Source organism: Lolium rigidum, chromosome 1 (genome assembly GCF_022539505.1).
Source record: "Lolium rigidum isolate FL_2022 chromosome 1, APGP_CSIRO_Lrig_0.1, whole genome shotgun sequence".
Lineage (NCBI taxonomy): Eukaryota > Viridiplantae > Streptophyta > Magnoliopsida > Poales > Poaceae > Lolium > Lolium rigidum.
Window position 1 is genome coordinate 179,300,333 of NC_061508.1, and position 20,850 is coordinate 179,321,182.

At 42.7% G+C, this 20,850-nt stretch overlaps 1 protein-coding gene across 1 annotated transcript; it reads left to right on the forward strand.

Annotated features, from left to right (window-relative positions):
• The first annotated feature begins 11,658 nt into the window (after positions 1-11,658).
• LOC124685459 (synaptotagmin-5-like) lies at positions 11,659-20,608 on the forward strand. The gene is made up of 13 exons (XM_047219817.1): positions 11,659-11,918; positions 13,086-13,190; positions 13,355-13,405; positions 13,523-13,643; positions 15,184-15,305; positions 15,900-16,001; positions 16,072-16,146; positions 16,225-16,304; positions 16,386-16,536; positions 16,604-16,834; positions 18,192-18,464; positions 18,543-18,656; positions 20,011-20,608. Exons 1-13 carry the CDS (start codon positions 11,814-11,816, stop codon positions 20,167-20,169), a joined length of 1,689 nt encoding a protein of 562 aa, XP_047075773.1. The 5' UTR covers positions 11,659-11,813; the 3' UTR covers positions 20,170-20,608.
• The last annotated feature ends 242 nt before the right edge of the window (positions 20,609-20,850 follow it).

Consider the following 20,850-nt stretch of genomic DNA (forward strand, 5'->3'; position numbering starts at 1 on the left):
CAGGAGCCGAAGGCCTAGCTAAACACCGGCAGCTCGGCTGGAGACTTCACGCACCGAGCGCCGCTCCGAGGAACTACACCAAACTGAAGAAGTACACTGGGCCGCCTAGCAGAAGACCACCGACGCCAAGGGAGCTAGCTAACTGCGCAAGAGAGCAGGTGAGACTCCAGAGTTCAAAGGGGGAAACCTTCACGGCAGCGCCTCCAGGAAGGGACACGGCGCTCACAAGCGTCGTCACTGTCGGCACAGAGGGGCTGTGCAATGCTTTCGCATGGGCTTCAACACCCACCCCACGGAAAGCCTCTGTCTTTGCAACTGACATCAGGACGTCACCAAACTATTGAAAACCAGGACGTCACCAAACTATTGAAAACCACCTGTGAACCCTGCGCCGACCTCAACTCCTACAGCCACCCTAGGCCCGAGAGTGGTCGCGCAAACCTGGAGCACAGCGTCTATGTGAAGCCGGTCGCATCAAGACGCAGTGCATCGACGAGAAGGGGGTCCGAGGAGGATCTCGGAGAGCTCGCGAGTCAACAGGGAAGCAGACAGTGCCCAAGGGAGGCAACCAGCAGCAGGATGTGTGTCGTGGCCACGCCTCCAAGGAGGTAAACGACATCCGTAGACGTCGTCGTCGCCGGCAGTGGCCTAAGCCTTGCGGTGCTTTCGCGGACACACTCGAAACCGCTGCTGTCTCTGCAAGCCACACCCCGCGATACCAACCCAGATGGGCAGAATCGAGACGAACCGCCCCCCACGGTTGTCAAAGTGGCTGGAGGGGATCAAAACATCAATGGCGGCGGTGAGCCGTCACCATGCCATAGTCGCACCATCCTACCAACCATGGGACCCAAGCTCTCCCTAGCCGGAGCAAACCCGCGAGAGAAACTAGATGTCCTGGCCCCTACCGCGAACACCCAGATGCGGCCCAAACCTAGGCCCACCTACCCAGATCTAGGCCCGCCGCCGCCATCCCATGGCCAGGGCCGAGCTTGTCGTAAAGCAGAGCGCCGACGAGGAGCTTGGCCACCTGCCGGAGACGAAGAAGACCGCCCTACCATGCCAACAGCGGACGCGTAGGGCGCCCTCAGCCGCCCCGAGGCGCGCACGCGAATCAAAGGCCCCTGCCCTTGACCGCCGGAGTAGCCCGAAGAAGCCGACCCGACGCGGACGTCGCCCGCGAGGAGGCGACCGCGCCGCCGAGCTCCGCCGCCTCGACCTCGAGGAAACGCCTCGCCGCGGCGCGCCGGCCCGCCGCGCAAGGTGCCGTCGCTTCCTCGTAGAGGATCTCCACCGCCCGAGGGAGAGGCCCCGCGCCACCTCCACACGAGCAAGATCCAGGGGCCCGCCGCCGCCGGCACCGCCAGGGCTTTGCCCGGCGGCTGACGCCGGCGGCGGCGGCGGGGGGAGCGGGGAGGAGGGGGCTGGAACTAGGGTTTGGGGGAATCGCCCGCCCGCTCTCTGTGCTTCTCAATCTCTTCCGATCAAACAACATAAGGTAGGGTCCATGGCTGCAAGTGAGTTCTCATTTGGGATTTTTCTTTTTGTTTCATGTTGGCTGATCTGGCCAAAGGAATTCAGGAAGACCAAGAAGAGACAAAAATATAGAGGTATACTTCTCTGATTCAGTTTCTTGCCGTAACCAATGGATTGTCATTGGTCCATAGATTTTTTTGTGGCATCACACCTTCTGTTTAATACAAGAAAAGCTAGCTTTTCTCAAGAAAGGAGATGGATGCAGTGTATTGAAAGCAAATCATGTTCCTTCCGTCAATCTTGATGCTGGTTTTTTTATTTGGTCATAATTGCTCTGGCATACTCTATGATTTTGATTCTTCAATCTTGATGCGTTCGTGCTTCCACTTATCTAGCATAATAAAGTAGCAAGGGTCCTCATTACTATTTACTAACATGCAGTTTAATTGTAGCTTTATGTATTGTTTTGGTGGAAACACGAAAGCAAAGATTGGTAAGTAATCTTCAAATTGTACAGGAAGATTGGTCTTCTCTTATAATGCGATGGAAATACTAGCTAAATTATCTTTCCTTTGTAGGACAATTTAGGCTGCTAAGACGCATATGCCATGTGTTACGAAATTTATTGGGGTCATTTGCATTGCAAAAGCTAGGACTGTTTGTGCATATAATCAACCACGGACATTACTCAGTTTTTACTAGGTATCTCTTCCAAGGCTGATTTTCCTATCTTCTTCCGTTTTGCTTCTCGGATCGACCTCCCTTGACCTTTCAGGTTCAGTCTGCGCTCAGCTAATATCTATTTCTCATGTCTTTCTGGGTAAGCATCGCATGGTACAACCAAACTTTAGTCGTTTTTCTACTTTCTACATTTTCTGCTCACTTTTTTTTTGCTTTTTTATATTACTTTTGCTGTCCTTTTCTTTGTTGGTAGAACAATTTTCCTACTGTGCATACAGGCTCTGGCGCAATAGCGTCGTTTCTTTTAGACATTCCTACCAGTTGATAGGCTATAACATTTTCACTGTGCTACTGCCTTAGATGGTTTGCACGTCTTCATAACCTTATAGTTTCGCCGATTAACTACAGGTGTCAGGGATACATAATACAGAAGGACGCCAGCCACAAGTGACAGCAATCTTCATGGCTGATGTTCAGCAAAATTCACGGCAGTGTGCACGGCTCCAATGTGCTTATATAATAGAGTTGTCTCTAGAATACACACAGTTCTGGCTGACTCCGTGATTAACTCAGGTACAGACAAACTAGCTACATCTAGAGGTATGACTGTTCACAAAGTCTCTGACGAAAAGATTGTAGTATCCTTCCCCTATCACAAAGAAGCACTGCGAGCCATGAAGCTAGGTGGACCAGAGAGGTCCTCCAGACTAATGGTTGCCCTTATCGCTTTACCATGGGAGATGAACTGGTTCACCTAAGAAGCATATTTATTGTTCAGAGGGTACATCTCACTCTAAGGAAATTGCCTCCGCAAATGTGGACATGCCAGATAGTGGAACAGGTGTTGTCTCCAAACTGTGCATTGGAGCATATTGATCAAGAGACAAAGGCAGTGGATGATCCATCAGCTTTCACCTGCATCGTGCGTTGACAGAAAATCATGCCAATACCAGATCGTATTGCCATTAAGATTCCAGAGAATAGTTCAGCAGAGGGTGCCACCCTGCAGAACACACGTGTGTTTATTTCTTAATAGGCACACAGTTCCGTTGGACATAATCCAGTACCTTCATGGGGTCACAAGAAGGTACAGATATTAAAGTGCACTTAGCGACGCATCGGCATGTGTGTGGTGCCTCCCTGAGTGTTTCATTTCACGAAGAATGTTTGATGTCATGGCTATCCAGAAATATTCTCCCACTATATTTCTGCATCCTAAGCTACAGACGTGCTTTACAGATTTACAACATGTATGTGGGTTTTAAAAGGATAACTTGCATGCTCGGGCTCGGACAAAGCTGCTAAATGACGGAGCATTTTTAATGTATTTCGATCAAGATAACCCCTTCATGTCCTTAATTATATGAAATAATGTCTGTTTGTTTGTTCACAGCGGAGAGCTTGAGCTCATTCAGTTAACACCTGAGTACTACTTCCTATCCATTTTAATCTACACCGAGTACGTGTGTGGCATGCATGTACGAGTGCGTGGTGCAGTGTCAATTAAAACCGACGGAGGGAGTATGAATCATTTGGGTATGTGGTTTCTCAGATTGTTAACCTTAGGATATCTTGCTTTCCCTGCAACCTAAATACAATGCCAATAATCGAGTATATTCTAGCTCCATTTGTCTTGGTAAAAACACATATGACGGTTCATCAAACCTAGGCAATATGGTAACTGCTTACAAGTGTACTGCATGGTGTGCTGCTGCTGAGCTATACCAAAGATGGTGCAATTTAAGGTTCTGCCATCACACCTACCTGACTTAACCCAGATACATCCAAATAGCAGGTGCAAGTGTCCGATACTCCAGCTATTCCTATATGTTAATGCCATCATCTCTTACATTCTACCTCCTTCGTTATTTCTATTAAAGTGCACATGTTCAAAGCTGACTATATAAAGCAAATTGCAGGTTCAACTTAACATTCAGTGGTCTATCTACATCAAACGCAATTCCTGTTGATGGTTGCTCGGTTCAAGAGCTATGTGTGGAAGCTCAAGACCTACAGTCGTTTAATGCACTCAGTTCAAATAGAAGGCACATACGGCCAATTCTTAGTTTCCTGTACGTTTTTAGTCTGTACAAAAGGCATACAACCACTACTTAGTTTTCTGTTCATATCCATGCAATGACTGACAACTAATTCTTCCGAGTGTTTGTTCTGCATTCTGTGTTATCCAGTTATCCTCAGTATCTGCGGTACACAAATATATAAAAAGTTTGCTTTTCAATTTCATGTTTTTCTGTTGATTATCAATGTTCTTCAGAGCACATAGCACAGCACGCTGACGGTAGGGTTCAGCTTAATAAATCTACACCTCACGGTTGTGACCTCTCAGGTTTAAACCGCCAAATCAATCTAACTTACATGTTCTGATTAGAAAGACCGTAATAAGGAGAGCACCAATGAAGTAGACTACGATGTTGGCTTTTGCTTCAGTTTTTAGTTACCAAAAACGGTGCTGCCGACAAATTTCATCAGTGACCAAAATGACGAATTGTTCTTGCTTCAGTTCTTAATAACCAGCCACGCTACTAGCGAGTAAGTCATTGAAGTTAATCTCTCCCTCTACCCTTCACTTCAAATTCTTTGAGACGGTAACTTTGATTCGAAATAATATGGCACTAGGGGAAAAGATAACATACCTACCACCGATGCCCCAATCCACGCTCGCTCATGCTCCTACTAGCTCCCTGGCCGCTCTGCAGCGGACAAGGCCGCCCACAGCCGCTCCAGCACCGCCCTCCGCGGTTCCACCCCAGCTCGACAAGGAGCTCACGCTGTTGGCCTCGGCGCCGCACGGTAGCCCGCCCAGCAGCTGCGCCGAGTCCAGATCCGCTGTCCCTTCTGTTCACTCTCACCATTTTCCTTTCCTGGGCTGTTTTCTTGGTTTTCTCCCCATTTCTGTCTGTCCTCATCTCCGCATCATGTACAACAGAAAGTGCCACCAGAGTACCAGACTAACCCGTGTACATGTGGCCGCATTCGCTAGCAGGGCCCATTTAGACAGCCTGCTCCTATCTATCCTTACCCAGGCTACCTGCTGCTGACGCAGGTGCAGCCCACCTAACAGACTCATTAATAATACTACATGGAATTGCTACGCTGACCCACTAATTAGCAATTAATAATTGCTAATTGCGTTTCGCCATCCTCTGCTACCCGTGTCTTTCACCACTGACGGTGTGTGCCGCACGCTAATACTTGGCAGATGCACCACTCAGCAGGCTATCAAAACCACGTTCGAAACTAAATAACACTAAACATTTAGGTAAAAAAACAGTGCCACGGACGCGGCGTGGTGCCGCGCCTATGCTTCCTAGTAAAAAGTAAATGAGACAGGGAAATGAAAAATAGGCGAACGCAGAGAAGTGTACTAGTTACAAACCTTCGTCGAAACAAATGTTCGGGATAGCGAGGAACTTCTTTGAAGTAGTAGTCCCACAGAAGAACAAATCCAGCATCTCTTCCTCGATCGATTGCTCGACGTCCATGCTTTGAACCGCCGTGGCGTCGAGCGTTCATCCTCTCTTCCTCCTCGCGCTCGGCAAATGCTGCAAGTATGAGTTCATCGTCGCCAGATGAAGATGACGAAGAACTCATGTCCCAAGAGGATGTGTTCATTGTGTTGCGTGAGAGACGATAGAGAAATCAAAAAGTGAGAAGATAAGTCACATGTCGAGATGCTGGAAGAGAGGTGGTCGGGGTGGTTTATATAGACCAGAAATATGGCTGTTAAAAATATAGCCGTTGGAATATAGCCGTTTGAAAATATAGCCGTTAGAATATACACGTCCTGATACACGTTCCACTGAAAAACTGGGAGGAGTTAAATTTAGCAATGTGTATATGGACGAGTGTATATCTCTACTACTTAAAAAGACTAAAGTGGTTCCTTATTCTGCCATCCACAATACGTTTCGTAGCTCTTGATCGTCCCACGTCTCAATACGTCAATTTTCGTCGTTTCGTCCGTGAGCGCTCATGGGCCAAGCCCAAGGAAACCCACGTACCCTCCAACCTCACCCTCGGTTCGCTTTCTCCCACAGAACCCCAAACCCTACTTTTCCTCGACGAGGGAACGCCGCCGCCGCCCGGGAACGAGCACTTCCCCGGTGACTCTTCGTCGATCTCTCCGTTCGCCGCAGGGGCGCCCCCACTCCTCCGCCCCTAAACGACACCGACAGCGCACTACATCCCGGGCGGCGGCCGCTGCCGCTTTCCCCTACTTCGAAGCCCTGGTCTCATCCACCCCCTCCACGCTGGCCTGGACGGCATCGCCCCCACGTTGCGGGCCGGCCGGACACCCCCGCCGCCATAGAGTTCCACACATAGACTGCCTTGCAACGACCCACGTTGACCTGGACGGCGTTGCCCCCCCATGTTGCCGGCCTGAACGCTGCCGCCATCAAGTTCCACGCGCAGACTGCCCTGCAGAGACCCACGTTGGCCTGGACGGCGTCGCACCCCACCTTGCGTGTCTGGACGCCGCCGACTTCGAGCTCCACGCGCGGACTTCCCTGCCACCGCACTCCTCTCTCTACCATGGTGCTCTCCTGCTCCTTCCCATGTCCGCTTTCCTACCTCGCCATTTTTCATACATGACTACATCTCCTCCATGCATACCAATTGTTTGTGATAATTCCATGGTGTCCCGTACATAACACACTGCAACAGTAGTTACAGATAATATGTTTGATGAATTTGACAATTACATGAAAGTTTCTGACGGATGGATGCCTCCTGAAACCAAGCCGCCCTTGATGTAAGTTAACTGTTTTCGATCATCCATTGAGTTGATTTCTCTTGATGTAACTTCCTGATGTTTGACATGTATATAGCTGCGCCACATCTTGATACCACATTTTTGTGTTTATATCGCAGCCCAATCTAAATCAAGTGGCTAACTGATGACAATGGCAGAGATCAGTTTTTCGTCCATGCTGCCAAGTTTACTGAGTTCGACTGCAATGATGTCAGCCTATACCTGAGCACGTATACCAAAAGAAGGTATTTATTTTCTTGGAATTCTTGTTTACATTTGAATAAATATAAGTTTCATGGAATATCAAAATAACATGTTACAGTGGCGATGAACCCCTCGATCCAAAAAATAACAGCTACCGAGCGAGCCCCTGTGCTAACATGTTACTCTTTCCGATCTTACTGTCAATTTGTAATGTAATCACTTGCTTGTTTGTTTTTAAAATTTGTGCCATCCTTCATAAGTGGGTTCTTCAATTGGCAGCAGACAATAGATGTGACATTCAATCAGTATAGTCTTGCAGAAACAGTAAAGTGAATATACAACATGCCATTAGGATAAGCAGAAGTGTCATTAGCACTGAAGAACATCACTTCACCAGTAAGAGATCTCCAAAATTTTGCAGGGGTATGTCATCCTACTGTTAGCTTAGAAAATAAGCATTTCATGTATGTTTGTGGCCTTAAATCTGTGCACGATATGAAGCAGAAAATCTAAGTAATGCAAATACAGTTTCAAAACTTAGCTGAATCTGCAGAAGGTTGACAAGAATGGTGCTGCAGCGGTCGGTCCGCATCAACGCGTAACTCGCCGTCTCCAGGTCGCTGGCAGCTCCCGGCACCCACATCACCCAACACGCTCCAGCTCTGGGCTGAGTCCGCCACCCAATTAGAGTCCTTGCTGCATGATGGACTGACAGTTATGCCCTGTGCCTTGGAGGTGTACTAACTGATTCCTAAAATGCAGGTACTGGTTATTGTCTCATCTCTGTCCAGCAAATCATAGAAGATTTATTACCATGTTTTGATCTCTTGTTGAGCTGGGTTTTGTGTCGACAAGAAAAGTACAGGTGAGTATAGGTATTAAATTGCTTTTGCAATCATAGGTGGCAACATGTTTTATATATTTAGACATTTTTCTCTCCCAACAAAAACATGTTTACCCATTAGCTCCTTACGAAGACCATCTGTTGCGTCAATATTGAGTCTCATTTAGAAAGCCTGGTACCACGCTTTAGCTGATCTGTTTGCAATGGATGAAAGGGGTCAGTTAATGAAATACTGAATCTGTGGACTTGTTGTGCTATATAAGTTTTGCCCCTTCTTTCATTATAATAATATTCTGATGTACTACAGATTCATCATCAATTAATCAGATTTCAAGTGACAAGATTCCATTAAGTTTTTTTATCCCTATATTAGTATGCCTTAGAGTGGCTGTTTTGCACTTTCTATATAGCAAATATGACAAGTTTTATGTGACCAGATTTTCTATATATAGCAATGTAAATTCTGAAGAAAGCGTCCTGATTTTTCCTTACATTTTTGGATCAGTTTCCGTAGCTGATATTTAGTAGTTTAGTACCAGTAGCGTCCCTTCTATGTGGCAATCTCACCATATATATAGTTTACTTATTGGCATCATTGTCCAAATGTCTACATTTTTCTTGTTCAGTATTAAAGACCAATTGGGAGTACATACTTCTCATAATTTCCTTTTTCTCCTTTGTCATGGTGATATTAATTAAAGATGAAAAAATATAACTCAAAATTGGGAGGAAATAAAAGGAAAATCCTATGAGGTGTGCTAAAAAGTTGACAATATCAGAAGCCCCAAATGTCCTGGCCACTGCATTGAAAAGATATCAGGTTCTGTGTAAAGTACCAACCTGTTTCTGAAAGTGAACCCTCAATATGACATATCTCCTAAGTCTAGACACCAAGGCCACTTGCATAGCTCTCTTTTCTATAGACAAACTCTGAAATGAATGTATTTAACCTTTTTCCTGGAGTTCATGGTTTAATCGGTTGTAGTTTTGATCCCTTTTCCTGTGTACAGTCTGACAAGTTTGGGAAGATAAGCAAAGCCATCAGATTCCCAGAAACCCTTAACTTATCTTCTTACATCAGCACAAGTGACTACAATTCTCCTGTTTACAACATATATGTAGTGGTTATCCATCATATGTTATGAATGCTGCATTTTCTGATCATTACGTTTGTTATGCCAAGGATATTCATGAGAAGTGAACAAGACAGATGACAGTCAGGTATGCTCCTTTTTTGGACATCTTGTGCTTACCATTTGTAAAGAATACCCTTTTGTTAACCTCAACATATCAAACCTAAATCTTTGGTAAACCTTTTTTTTTCACATAGTAGCGCTACATACTGTCCACGTCCAAAGTCTCATAGGAGGTTTGTAAAAAAAAAATCTTTGTATTCTCCTTATACACTATTGACATCAAGATTGATGCTGAACTGGAAAACAAGCAAAAGTCTGAACATTTACTTTTTATTCGGCATGTATGTATCTCACTTTGTTGAGTATCAGCGTGTGCTACGATGCTCACTCATGTCCTTAACCCGTTGAAATAAATGCCCGTTGTTCTCTGTTTTCTTTGGTGCTATTGTCATCCCGAGTTCAACGATACTTCAAGACTTCAGATTTTTCTTACTAGGTTGGACTAGCAAATTAGCAAAGAATCTTAATTGAAAAACTTGAAGTCTGGATTCTAAGATCATTCATGCACACAGTTTGTGGCAGGTTATATCTATGAATAGATTCTTTAATCAATGAAGTAATGGACAAAGTGCAGGCCTCTAAGGTTAGCATAGCTAATATTCTTGAATTAATTGTAGAACTGTGATAAATTTTAATCAATTTCTAAAACATTTATTTATTTCCCTCCAGTTAGTATTCCTTTTTTGGTCAACAAAGATGCCCGTGGTCAGAATTTATACGTGCCATTAGCTTTTCATTTCACACAGATAGATACGCGTCTGTTCAAAATTAACTTTCACTTGACTTGTGATTCAGGAATACCGTAAACTTTATGAAACAACTTTGAAGAAAAGAATGTCTATGTCCACATTTTAGTCTCTCAATTGAACAACTAGGACATCCAAGAGATTAATAGATAATTTTCTCAAGGAAGAAGGAAAAGAAAATATTAATAGATCAAGTAGCATCGCCTTCTTTTATTGACCACATTTAGTCAGTTTTTCTTTTCACATGCTTTTCTAAAGGATCATGATGTAATTTTAAACCTATGTTTTGTGCTCTGACTATTTAACTTAATTCTATTAGGTGTTCAACAGCTGTAACTATTGTTCACTCTGAAGATATAAAGTGTTATCTCTTAATCTATCATTGAGGTAAGATGATGTGAAGAATTTCCACGAATTCAGGTTGTTTGCATAGTAAACTGATTTTGCAGACATGTAAACCTCATTAGTAATTAGGCATGAATACATTTGTACTACTTCCATCTGATGAGCTGGTTGTAGCGACCAATGCTCTTGCAACTTGCGACTATTGTGATTTTGTTTGGAAGTGCCGAAGTGGGACTGACTGAACTGGGAGGCTGGCTTTAAATTAGTGGTCAGTGCCGCGAGTATGTTCATTTTTCAATCCTGTCACATGTTTGCCTCCCTTTAAATTGCAGGTGTGAACAGCCTAGCGGGAACTGATGCATAGAGTTTGGTAGAAGATTTGAAAAGGCTGATGTACATGACAAAGCTACTCCTTGATTGTAGAAGATAGCTTTCAAAGATTACAACTAAGCTTCTAGCTAGGAGGCGACAATTATTGAATTATCTGATCATCTTTTATGATGTTGTAGTGTGCTTAGCTATATGTGTAGTACTGAAGTGGAAATAGTCGAGTGAAACAAAGATTGCTTGTAATGCATGTACGGTTGTGAATGTATCGGTTAGATCAACTTTGTACTATACATTGGTCTGCTTAGTTGATGGCTATGGCTTTGTGGTGGAATAAATTATTGCTTGTTGTTATTTATGAGTGTTGAACAGAGAATGATTGAAATTGTGTAGAGAAAATATTACATGATATATCTATTAATAGATAATATAAGATGGCCTCTGAATTCAGACCTAAAATTCAAAGACTATTTTTTTTTGGATTATTAGGAACAACATCCACAAGGAGTTAGACATCCAGAGTTAGGTCTTGGCTAACAATATTCAACAACAACATTTAGCTGAGAAAAGAAACCGAGGACGGTCTTGGCTAACAATATTCAACAACAACATTCAGTTGTGAGTCAGAAAAGAAATCGAGGACCTGTTAAATGTGTGTCGAAAAAGAAATCGAGGACATGTTAAATAACATGTATCATTGTCCGAATGTTTTATTATATTAAATGTGTGGCGGAAAAAGAAGAGTAACCACAATGTTGTCTTGGTATTGCGTTCGGTATTATCACACTGTAGTACATTATGATATCCCTTATTTTTTTAACTTTTCATAATAAATTGAGAATTATATATGTGTATTGAGAAATAAAATTTGAAAACCTGTGGCAACGCACGGGCATTTATACTAGTAGAGATAGACACGTCCAAATTTGCACCTTCCACTAGAGATGCAAGTGTCTGCTTTGACACCTGCGCCCCACCGCGAATATGTCTGCTTGACACGTGCGCCCCACCGCGACCGACACCACACCAATACGCAAAGCACATCAGAAAACGAATTAATTAAGAAGGCGAAAAAGAAGACAACCACTCGGCTCGCCTCGCCTCGCCTCTCGTTCTTGCGCATCTTCTCCGCATCAAGCAATCGAGCCCAAACACCACCCAAACGCGCGAGGCGCAGCTCAACCTCGCGAGGCGGAGGAGGAGAAGCGGGGTGGCGTGCCATGGCGTTCCTGTTCGGAGCCCTGCTGGGTCTGGTGCTCGGCGTCGCCGTCGTCATGGCGTTCGCGCGCCTCGAGAACTCCCGCGCCGAGCAGCGCCGCGAGCTGGTACGTGCCACGAGCTGATGTTTCGGCCACCCGCTTCCCCCTCGTTTCCAATTCCATCCTGGCGCGCATGATTCAGTGATCCAGTGCGATTCGATTGGCCGCTGGGTTGTTTGGTGTAAGTCAGTGTGTGGGTGATGCGACTCTTCCCGTGTAGATGGTCGAAATTAGGAGCTATTAGGTTTAGGCTCTAGAGCTCTGTGGATTTTAGAGTAGCCTTGCAGATTGGAAATCAGTGTGGTTTTGATGTCGATTCATGTGGATTGCGGAGGCGTGGGTGATTGATTTATATGGGCCGTAATTGCTAGGCTTCGATCATAATAACCACCGCTTGTTGTTTCCATTTGTGATGTCGTTAGAGCTGCCCCAATGCTTCCCCGTTACTAAAAAAAAAGGAGCTACCCCAATGCTCCACCATCTTCCACATAGGATTGGAACAATTAATTAAGAAAGCTACGAAAGATGTATCTCTGTATGCAGATACCGCAACTTCTCCCAAACTCAAACAGTTTGTGGAATGAACTTGTACAAAACCAATACAAAATTATGTGAGTGGAAAATAATCTCCATGTATTTAGTTTCTACGTTCATGCTGATATATTGATGGACGTGGTGTCATAATTGTTTTGAGTTCGGTTTGGTCAGAAAGGGCAGTTCATTTACTTCTAGTAGATACTGAAACTTGGCAGTGGAAGTGTGGAACATGTCAACATGTCCCTACAGTTTTTATGATGTTGTGCACCAGCTTCTTGATTCAAAAAAAATATTCACATGATATTTCAATGTAGGAAGTATAGCAGCCAACATGTCAAAATTTAACAGGTGAGGTAGCCGAATGAGAAATGTGAGGTAGTGTTACAATTTGTACTAAAAAGGAAAGAGAAGATGTTCACATGATATCTACAAAACCTCTTCATGATAATGTGTACAGTTGTTACTTCTTATGTTTTGGCGTTCTATGGGCCGTGCCATCTTTGGCGTTGTGAACGTCTTTCTTCTTAATGAATATAGTTTCAGCTCTCCTGCATGGTGCGGGGGAAAAATAACGGTTTACGTGGAGCTAAAACGTGTGCGTGCATGTGCGAGTGCTCTGTTAGTTGACAAAGTCTGTCTACATCAACACTTGTTTGTGGAGCTGTCAATTCTCACCATAATCTTACCTGTTTGCAGGCCGCTACAGTTTCATCTTTCTCAAAATTGACTGTTCAAGATTTGAAGACGCTTATTCCTCCTGAGTTCTATCCATCATGGGTATCTTTCACCCAAAAGCAGAAGTTGAGCCTTTCTCTCTCTTAATCTTTTCTTTTGATTTGACCCTTCTGTTGCCCAATGTTCTGCGGATACCTTGGATTCTAATTTTTATAGCTTAAATGGCTGAATGACCTTACCGTTGTTCAATATTTGTACTGATACGTTACTTTTTTTTTAAACTTCTACAGCTTAAATGGCTGAATCAAGAATTAATAAAAATCTGGCCATTTGTCAATGAGGTGCTAATTCCAGCTTCACTTAAGTATCCATATTTATTATGCTTGATACTGCTTCTTAAATAAAGTAGTTATATGGACACCGGAAGTTACTTAGGACGGCAAGTGTGGTTATTGTAGGCTGCATCAGAGCTGATAAAAACTTCTGTGGAGCCTGTATTCGAGCAATACAAGTCATTCATTTTGGCCTCCATCCATTTCTCGAAGTTGACACTTGGTACTGTTGCTCCTCAGTTTACAGGTAGGACCTCAATAAAAAATCTTCATAGTCTGTCGATTGATGAATGGTCTTTCTTTTTATATCATACAGTATATGTGGCATATTATGATATAATTTTCATTGATAAGCCTTTAGTTGGTGCACAAGAATTAATGAGTACATGTAATATAGTGTGTGACCTTCATTTATCCCCACACATACTAGTCTTTATCTCTTGAAGGCACAACTAATTTCTTGCAATTGATACTCGGAGAACAGTTCACTAGAACCAGCAAGGCTGCTGGAAACAGATCATCAAGTGCCAGCCATCAACTATTTTATTTATTTCTTGCAATCATTTAATTTCATTTGCTAATGTTGTTTCAATGCAGTAGCAGTAAATAAAATATGCAGTTCAATTTTGTTTAAGTTTGTTGGATGATACCATATACTACTAAGTAACCAGGCATGTTATTAAAGCCTCGAAATTTTCAACATAAGGACAAAGCGACAAATAGTTAGGCTTCCTATATTCTTTCCCCTCAAGGCTCACGGGCTGAGAAGCAACTCAGGTAAAGGTTGCGGTGGGCAGTTTGTTGCTCCTTATGTTCATGTAATCTATGCCTCTATACTCAGGAATAACATTATATTCCTTTCAGTGGCATTCATCTTTAAACTTAATGTAACAGGTTCTTTAGAGCTTCTAATTGCCGGGTAAACAACGACTAAGCTGTCGTTTTAACTTAAATAATACTTGCATTTTTAGCACAAGCACTATCTAGCATGAGGTTTCTACAGTTTAGAAAGCTCAACTGTGTCAAATAGCACCATCTCCAGAAAGGAGGTTGTGTGCTCATTGCGTCCTTATTGTGTGTAGTGTATCTGTGCTAAGCTTATCATATTATCAAGTTCAGATTGGGGGTGACTTTGTGAGAATTGCTGTTCGACTAATGTTGGAGGAGAGGAATAAGTAGAGTGGTCAGTGGTTGTATTATCTTGTCCGAAGTTGGAAGATGGAGCTGGACTTGAAACAAGTCATAACGTGAGATATGTGGAGGCGATTGCTTGCTGTGGCTGTGAAATATGTGGATTTATTGTGTCACCATATATTATAAGGCATTAAGTGTTAGGTGATTCAATTGATAATTTGTGTAATTACAATCTTGACATGCTCACTCTTGTCATTGTGTGTAACGTTACTGACATTATTGAGTGGCTCTGTTTCTCAAAAATCCAAACAAAACATGGTAAGATGTCATAACGTTTGTTTGCGCACCAGGTTAGCAATAGAACATGTTCATACACCATGGACCGCAGCTCTGTGCTCAGCTTCTTACACATGGCCAGGCCAGAATGCCCTGTTTGCTGTTGCATCGTTTGGCAAGGATACTTTGTTTAAAAAAACAAACTATCCTGCTTATCTCAACTCATTTCAGATAATAAAAAAACAACACAGCACATGTTTTAGTTAGTTTGATGTCCATATGCTGGCTTTTATCAAAATAATGTTACAATGGTTGGGATTCTCTTACAAAGAAACAGCGTTAGTATTTGTTGACCACTTAGCAAATGATTTTTTCAGGAGTGCAACTTCTGGATAGTGATAGCGCTGGTATCATCATGGAGCTTGAGATGCAATGGGATGGTAATCCCAACATAGTACTTGACATTCAAACAACACTGGGGATTTCACTTCCTGTACAGGTAATTTTCAAATGTTGCAATCGGAATTAGCACAGAGAGAGGAGGTCTATCGTCCACTGCAGCTTTCCATGTACTGCTGTGTAAGGAGTTTCCTGCATATTTAACACACCTGCACACATATATATATTGGCATTTGGCTTCATGGAAATACAAGTTGCATATTTTACAACATGGTATCAGAGCCCCAAGGTTTTCTTTTTCCAGTGCACACACAACTCGTGCTCTGTCCGTATGGACATTTTTTTTTTCACGGTCTTATCTCGTACCTGCATATTATCACACCTGTACATGTATATATATTGACCTTTGGCCTCATGGAAGCGCAAGTTGCATAGTTACAATGTTAAGTGTCCTTCTATGGAGTATTACCATTGTTTGTTAAGAAACAAGCAAGAAGCCATTGTACAAGCAACTGCAATTTGGTTTCAGTTGTCAGTGCCTCAGTGGGAAACAAAAAAATCTATCTCAATTGACGAGTTCCATTGTTGACACTTTATTTACACATTGACCTCGGCATATTATTAGTTTTCTTACACCACAGAATAACCTTATATCAAGTACTAATTATCGTTCTATAAGTCCTTCCGTTTCTAGGTGAAAAATATTGGATTCACAGGCGTACTCCGGCTACTCTTTAAGCCTCTAGTAGCCGAACTCCCATGCTTTGGAGCTGTTTGCGTTTCTTTGAGAGAGAAGGTATTTCAGTTCTTTCTAAGTGATCTTGCAAGAGATAGAAGGTTGCATGATGTCATTGATTTGACTGTAGAGCAAGGTGGATTTTACCCTCAAGGTTGTTGGTGGCGAAATGACAGCAATTCCTGGAATTTCTGATGCAATCGAGGTTTGATAGCCCATACATTATCAGCTAACACTTCGGTATACATACTGTTGCGTGCATCTCAGTCAGGAAACAATTCAGGGAACAATACGGGATACCATCGAGGACACACTGACATGGCCTAATCGCATAATCGTCCCCATTGTACCAGGCGATTATAGGTAGGTAACTCAATTGATAATTTTGGAGTATTACTTATATGCCTGTCTCCAGAGTGGTGACACTATGCCTGCTACATTCAGTGATCTGGAGCTGAAACCTGTTGGATTATTAGAAGTAAAACTGGTGGAAGCTAGGGACTTGAAGAACAAGGACCTTGTTGGGAAGTCTGACCCATTTGCTGTGCTATACATACGCCCGCTGAGTGCAAAAACGAAGAAAAGCAAAACAATAGTAAGTGAGTTGCGTTCATCTGGTGAACTCAGGGAAAGTTTACATCCTTACTTCTATTGTGCTGCAGAATAATGATTTGAATCCTATATGGAATGAACACTACGAATTTGTGGTGGAAGACTCATCTACCCAGCACCTGACCGTGAAAATTTATGACGACGAAGGGCTCCAGCCGTCAGAGATTATTGGTTGCGCTCGAGTAGAGTTGGCGGGTCTTCAGCCTGGAAAGGTCAAAGATGTTTGGTTGGAACTTGTGAAAGACCTGGAAATTCAGCGTGATAAGAAACCTCGTGGTCAGGTTAGTTGCACTTTTGAGCATAATTTGCTACTGTCTACACCGGAATGTGTGGTCAAACCGCAAAAATTGCTCTAGCTTCCTTGCATTTCCTATTTATCATGAATGTATGTCTGCACATAACTACTGAGATTCTAAGCAACATGTACTGTCATTTTTTCTGTTAGTTGTTTTTATCAAAATTAAGAAGGTGGTCTTAACTGAGTTGTTCCAAGTCCAGTCAAGCCATCTTTTTCAATGTTATTCCTAGCAAACTTTCTTTGCTCTTCCCCTCTAGTTAGCTGGGCGAGAAACAATGGCCAACGCAGGAAACTCTCTGTGTCATCCTTATCTGCTGTCTCACCTGCTCTGCTCTCCTTCAAAAACAGACACTGTTTCCTTGTAATTTTATACTTCCCCTTGTCGTCGATGTCGCCACTGTGTTAACTGACTACAAGAGGAGCACTGGTTGATACTGTTAGCAAGTCTGATGTCTCTCCTTCTCTTGTGTCCTTGGTTCAATCCAAATTTTCTGCCAGAAAGTTGAAGTTATTTTCGGCCTCTTTACTGACCAAGTAGCTGGCGTCCTCTTTGCGTTCAGTATTTGCAATCACCTTTCTTGATTGTAAAAACAGAAAAAGGTTAATCATCTCCAGCAGCCTTGCTGACATAATCACTTTGCAATCATTCTCCATACCATAGCTGGCTCCTCTTTGTCCCGATGCTGCACTAGTCTTATGCTTGACTTTCTTCACCCAGTGATGGTCTCTTTCCCTTGTCTGACTGGTCAACATGGAAGACTGCAATCGAACAAGAGAAACGTGGTGTAGACACACTAATGGACAATTTGCTATTTTGACCATATACACTTTCCCGGTGTCTCTTTCTCATGTCTGACTGGTCAATTTTTTCCTTAATGCCTAAATTGCAAGAAAGGTGATCAATGATTAGTATGGTGGGTTCTTAATGATACAAATCTGTTTTGCTGTTATATTTTATCCAAAATTGCCTACTGGATTATGGTGGTTCTTGAAGTTGAGGTGTCAGAGCTTCATTATTCCATCAATAAGATTGGTATTCTCTGATTAAAGCAACTGATTTACTAGCAATCATACATCTCATATATTGAGTTAATAGTAAAAAGAGTAATGATCATTGTGCACCTTGGCTTTACTTCTCTTCGTCAATCAGTACAGACCCCTAAATTGTGGTGCTAATGAGCAGATCATTTATCCTTTATGTTATGTAATTGTACCATGATGAAAATATCTCTGTTGTTGGATGAAAGTGATACGGGATGTTACTGAGGTATATCATGGTACTGCTGCAGTGCTGCTGTTATGTTTTTCATAGAGAAATTAACGGTTTGTTCGCTCCTCAGGTCCACCTGGAGCTCCTGTACTATCCTTTTGGTAAGCAAGAAGGAGGTTCCAATCCTTTTGCTAGTCAGATCCAGTTAACTTCTTTGGAGAAGGTCCTCAAGACGGAATCTAATGGATTTGATGTCAATCAGAGGAAAAATGTTATTATGAGAGGAGTCCTTTCAGTAACTGTTATATCTGCAGAGGACCTACCAGCAATGGATGTGATGGGGAAGGCTGACCCATTTGTCGTCTTGTACCTCAAAAAGGGGGAAACCAAAAAGAAAACAAGGGTAAAGTATTTACTCTCTGTCTTCATATGCAGTTATATTCATTAAATTTTCCCTACACGTGATTCAGTATACTTGCAGGTTGTGACTGAGACATTAAATCCAATATGGAATCAGACCTTTGACTTTGTAGTAGAAGATGCTCTGCATGATTTGCTCATGGTGGAAGTATGGGACCATGATACGTTTGGAAAGGTTCTGCACACTATTTCCTTTTTCCTAATTTCAGTTTTTTTAGGTACTGCTCCCTATGTTCCAAATTATAAGATGTTCCAGCTTTTTCTGAATCGTATGTATCTAGATGCATTTTAGTGTCTATTCAGTATTCACTAATTTCTGTCCGTCCACAATGAAATATCCAAAACATTTTATAATTCGGACGGGTGGACAATTTAGTTCTGCTTAGCTTTGTGATTGTCCTACTTATGTTACTATGGTCTTTTGATGGTCTATGCCATATAGATTTGTCTTTTCAGTATACTATTATATGGATTGTCATATTTGCCACTGTAGGATGTGTTTTTCATGCTGCGGATTTTGTAAAGAAGCGAGGGTACAAGGAATGGTCTAGATTTAAGAAAGCCACCCTAATCTTATTCAAGGCTACGGACACACCAGCACCTCCTAAATATTTCCACGACTCTGTGTTCTTCCAGTGTGTTACCCTCCAGATGAGGGAATTTTTTCTTGCAACAGATGATTTTTGCACATCAGCCATCAGCACATTGGTGTGGCTGCATCCTTTTCAGAACTGCATTTTGTAGATTCTGGAAAAAAAAATACGAAAAATTCTTAGTTGCAAGACGTGTTATAGCATGTCTGCTACAACGGGTGGGTAACAGTGTTTCACTCCATCCTTCTTACAACGTATTATAGAATCAACAGTGTTTTGCTCCATCCTTGGCAATTTCCATTGCTTTAGAAGCTAAAGTTTTTATTGAGTTCATAACAACTGTTCCTACGGCTGCACCTCTGCTATGTCTCCTCTCCTTTTGCGTGTTCTAGTCGTGCAGATCCAAGGCTATCCATGTCATTATTATGGGTGGGTAGGCCCCAACCCCTTTGTAAAACATCTGTCCACGCTCTGCGGCTATAAGTAATATTGACCGGCCATGGTTACTGACTTGTTACGATAGTAGTTGCTGATTGCTTAGCGGTTATGCTGGCAAATTCGGTCCAATCATCACTATCGTGGGTTTTGTGAACGAACCAGCACAGTTTCCTTAATGGAGCATCTAGTATCTGATTTTCCTTCAGTACTCCTAATCTTTTTACTGATCTCAAAGCATATAAAGTTCACGAGCAAATGCGACCTTTAATGGGTCCTGATAGGTTTTGAACCACGAGTATATTGTTGTGACTATTCTTTGTCTAACTACTTTAGCTTAAAACTTTCCCTCTAGTAGTAGATAAGATCTGTGAAGCTTTGGCCCAAAGAGTACTGAAGCACAAAATCATACGACCCTGATAAACCCAGGCTTATGTCATCAGATGTATGGTTCTGTTATTCTATTTTTGTCGCACTAACATTCTTCTATTGAAATTACAGGATTACATAGGAAGATGCATCTTGACGCTTACCAGGGTCATACTTGAAGGTGAGTTCCAAGATACATATGTGTTACAAGGTGCTAAATCTGGAAAGCTGAACCTGCACTTCAAGTGGACGCCGCAGCCAATTTACCGTGATCGTGACCGGGACCAGTAAAACCTGCATGGTTTCACAACAAGACTGCATCTTCCTCTATAATTCCTGTACATGAGCATTTGTGTATACGGATACTTTTGGGTCTTGTAGCCACACGGTACCACACAATAAATGTTAAATGCTCTGTAGATTCTTGTTCGGACAGGCAACACAGTGTATCTTGGATACATAGGCGTAGATGATCACACGGGAGACTTGGAAATTTTAGAAGTACGAGAAACCATGTTCATATCATCGAAGCATGAAATGTACATGGTTTCTCGTACTTCTGCTGGTCAAGCAAAGCCTGACCAGTTTCCCTCTCCTTTCTGTGTAACTGTTGGTTTGTAACCTCTTTCCTGTACTTTTACTTTGACTCTGGCACGCTTGTGGTATTGTTTGTGGTGTTGTCCAGTCTTATTAAGTTCTTTAAAAAAATTGGTATAATTTGTCTGTCATCTGTCCTGTAAAGTTTGTGGATTCAGGTAATGAAGGACCTGAATTCTTGCGAGCGCAGCTCACTTTTCTGGGAAGCCAGAATGCTACATCATCAGTCTATCAAGAAAGGTGACTACAGCAAGAGGCAACATGGTGTACACCAAAATGTCAGAATTGATTGACCCTATTACAACTTACAAGAACATGGGATGAAGAATTGCACTGACCAATGCTCCTTTTTCCGCCCATGTCAGTAGGATTCTG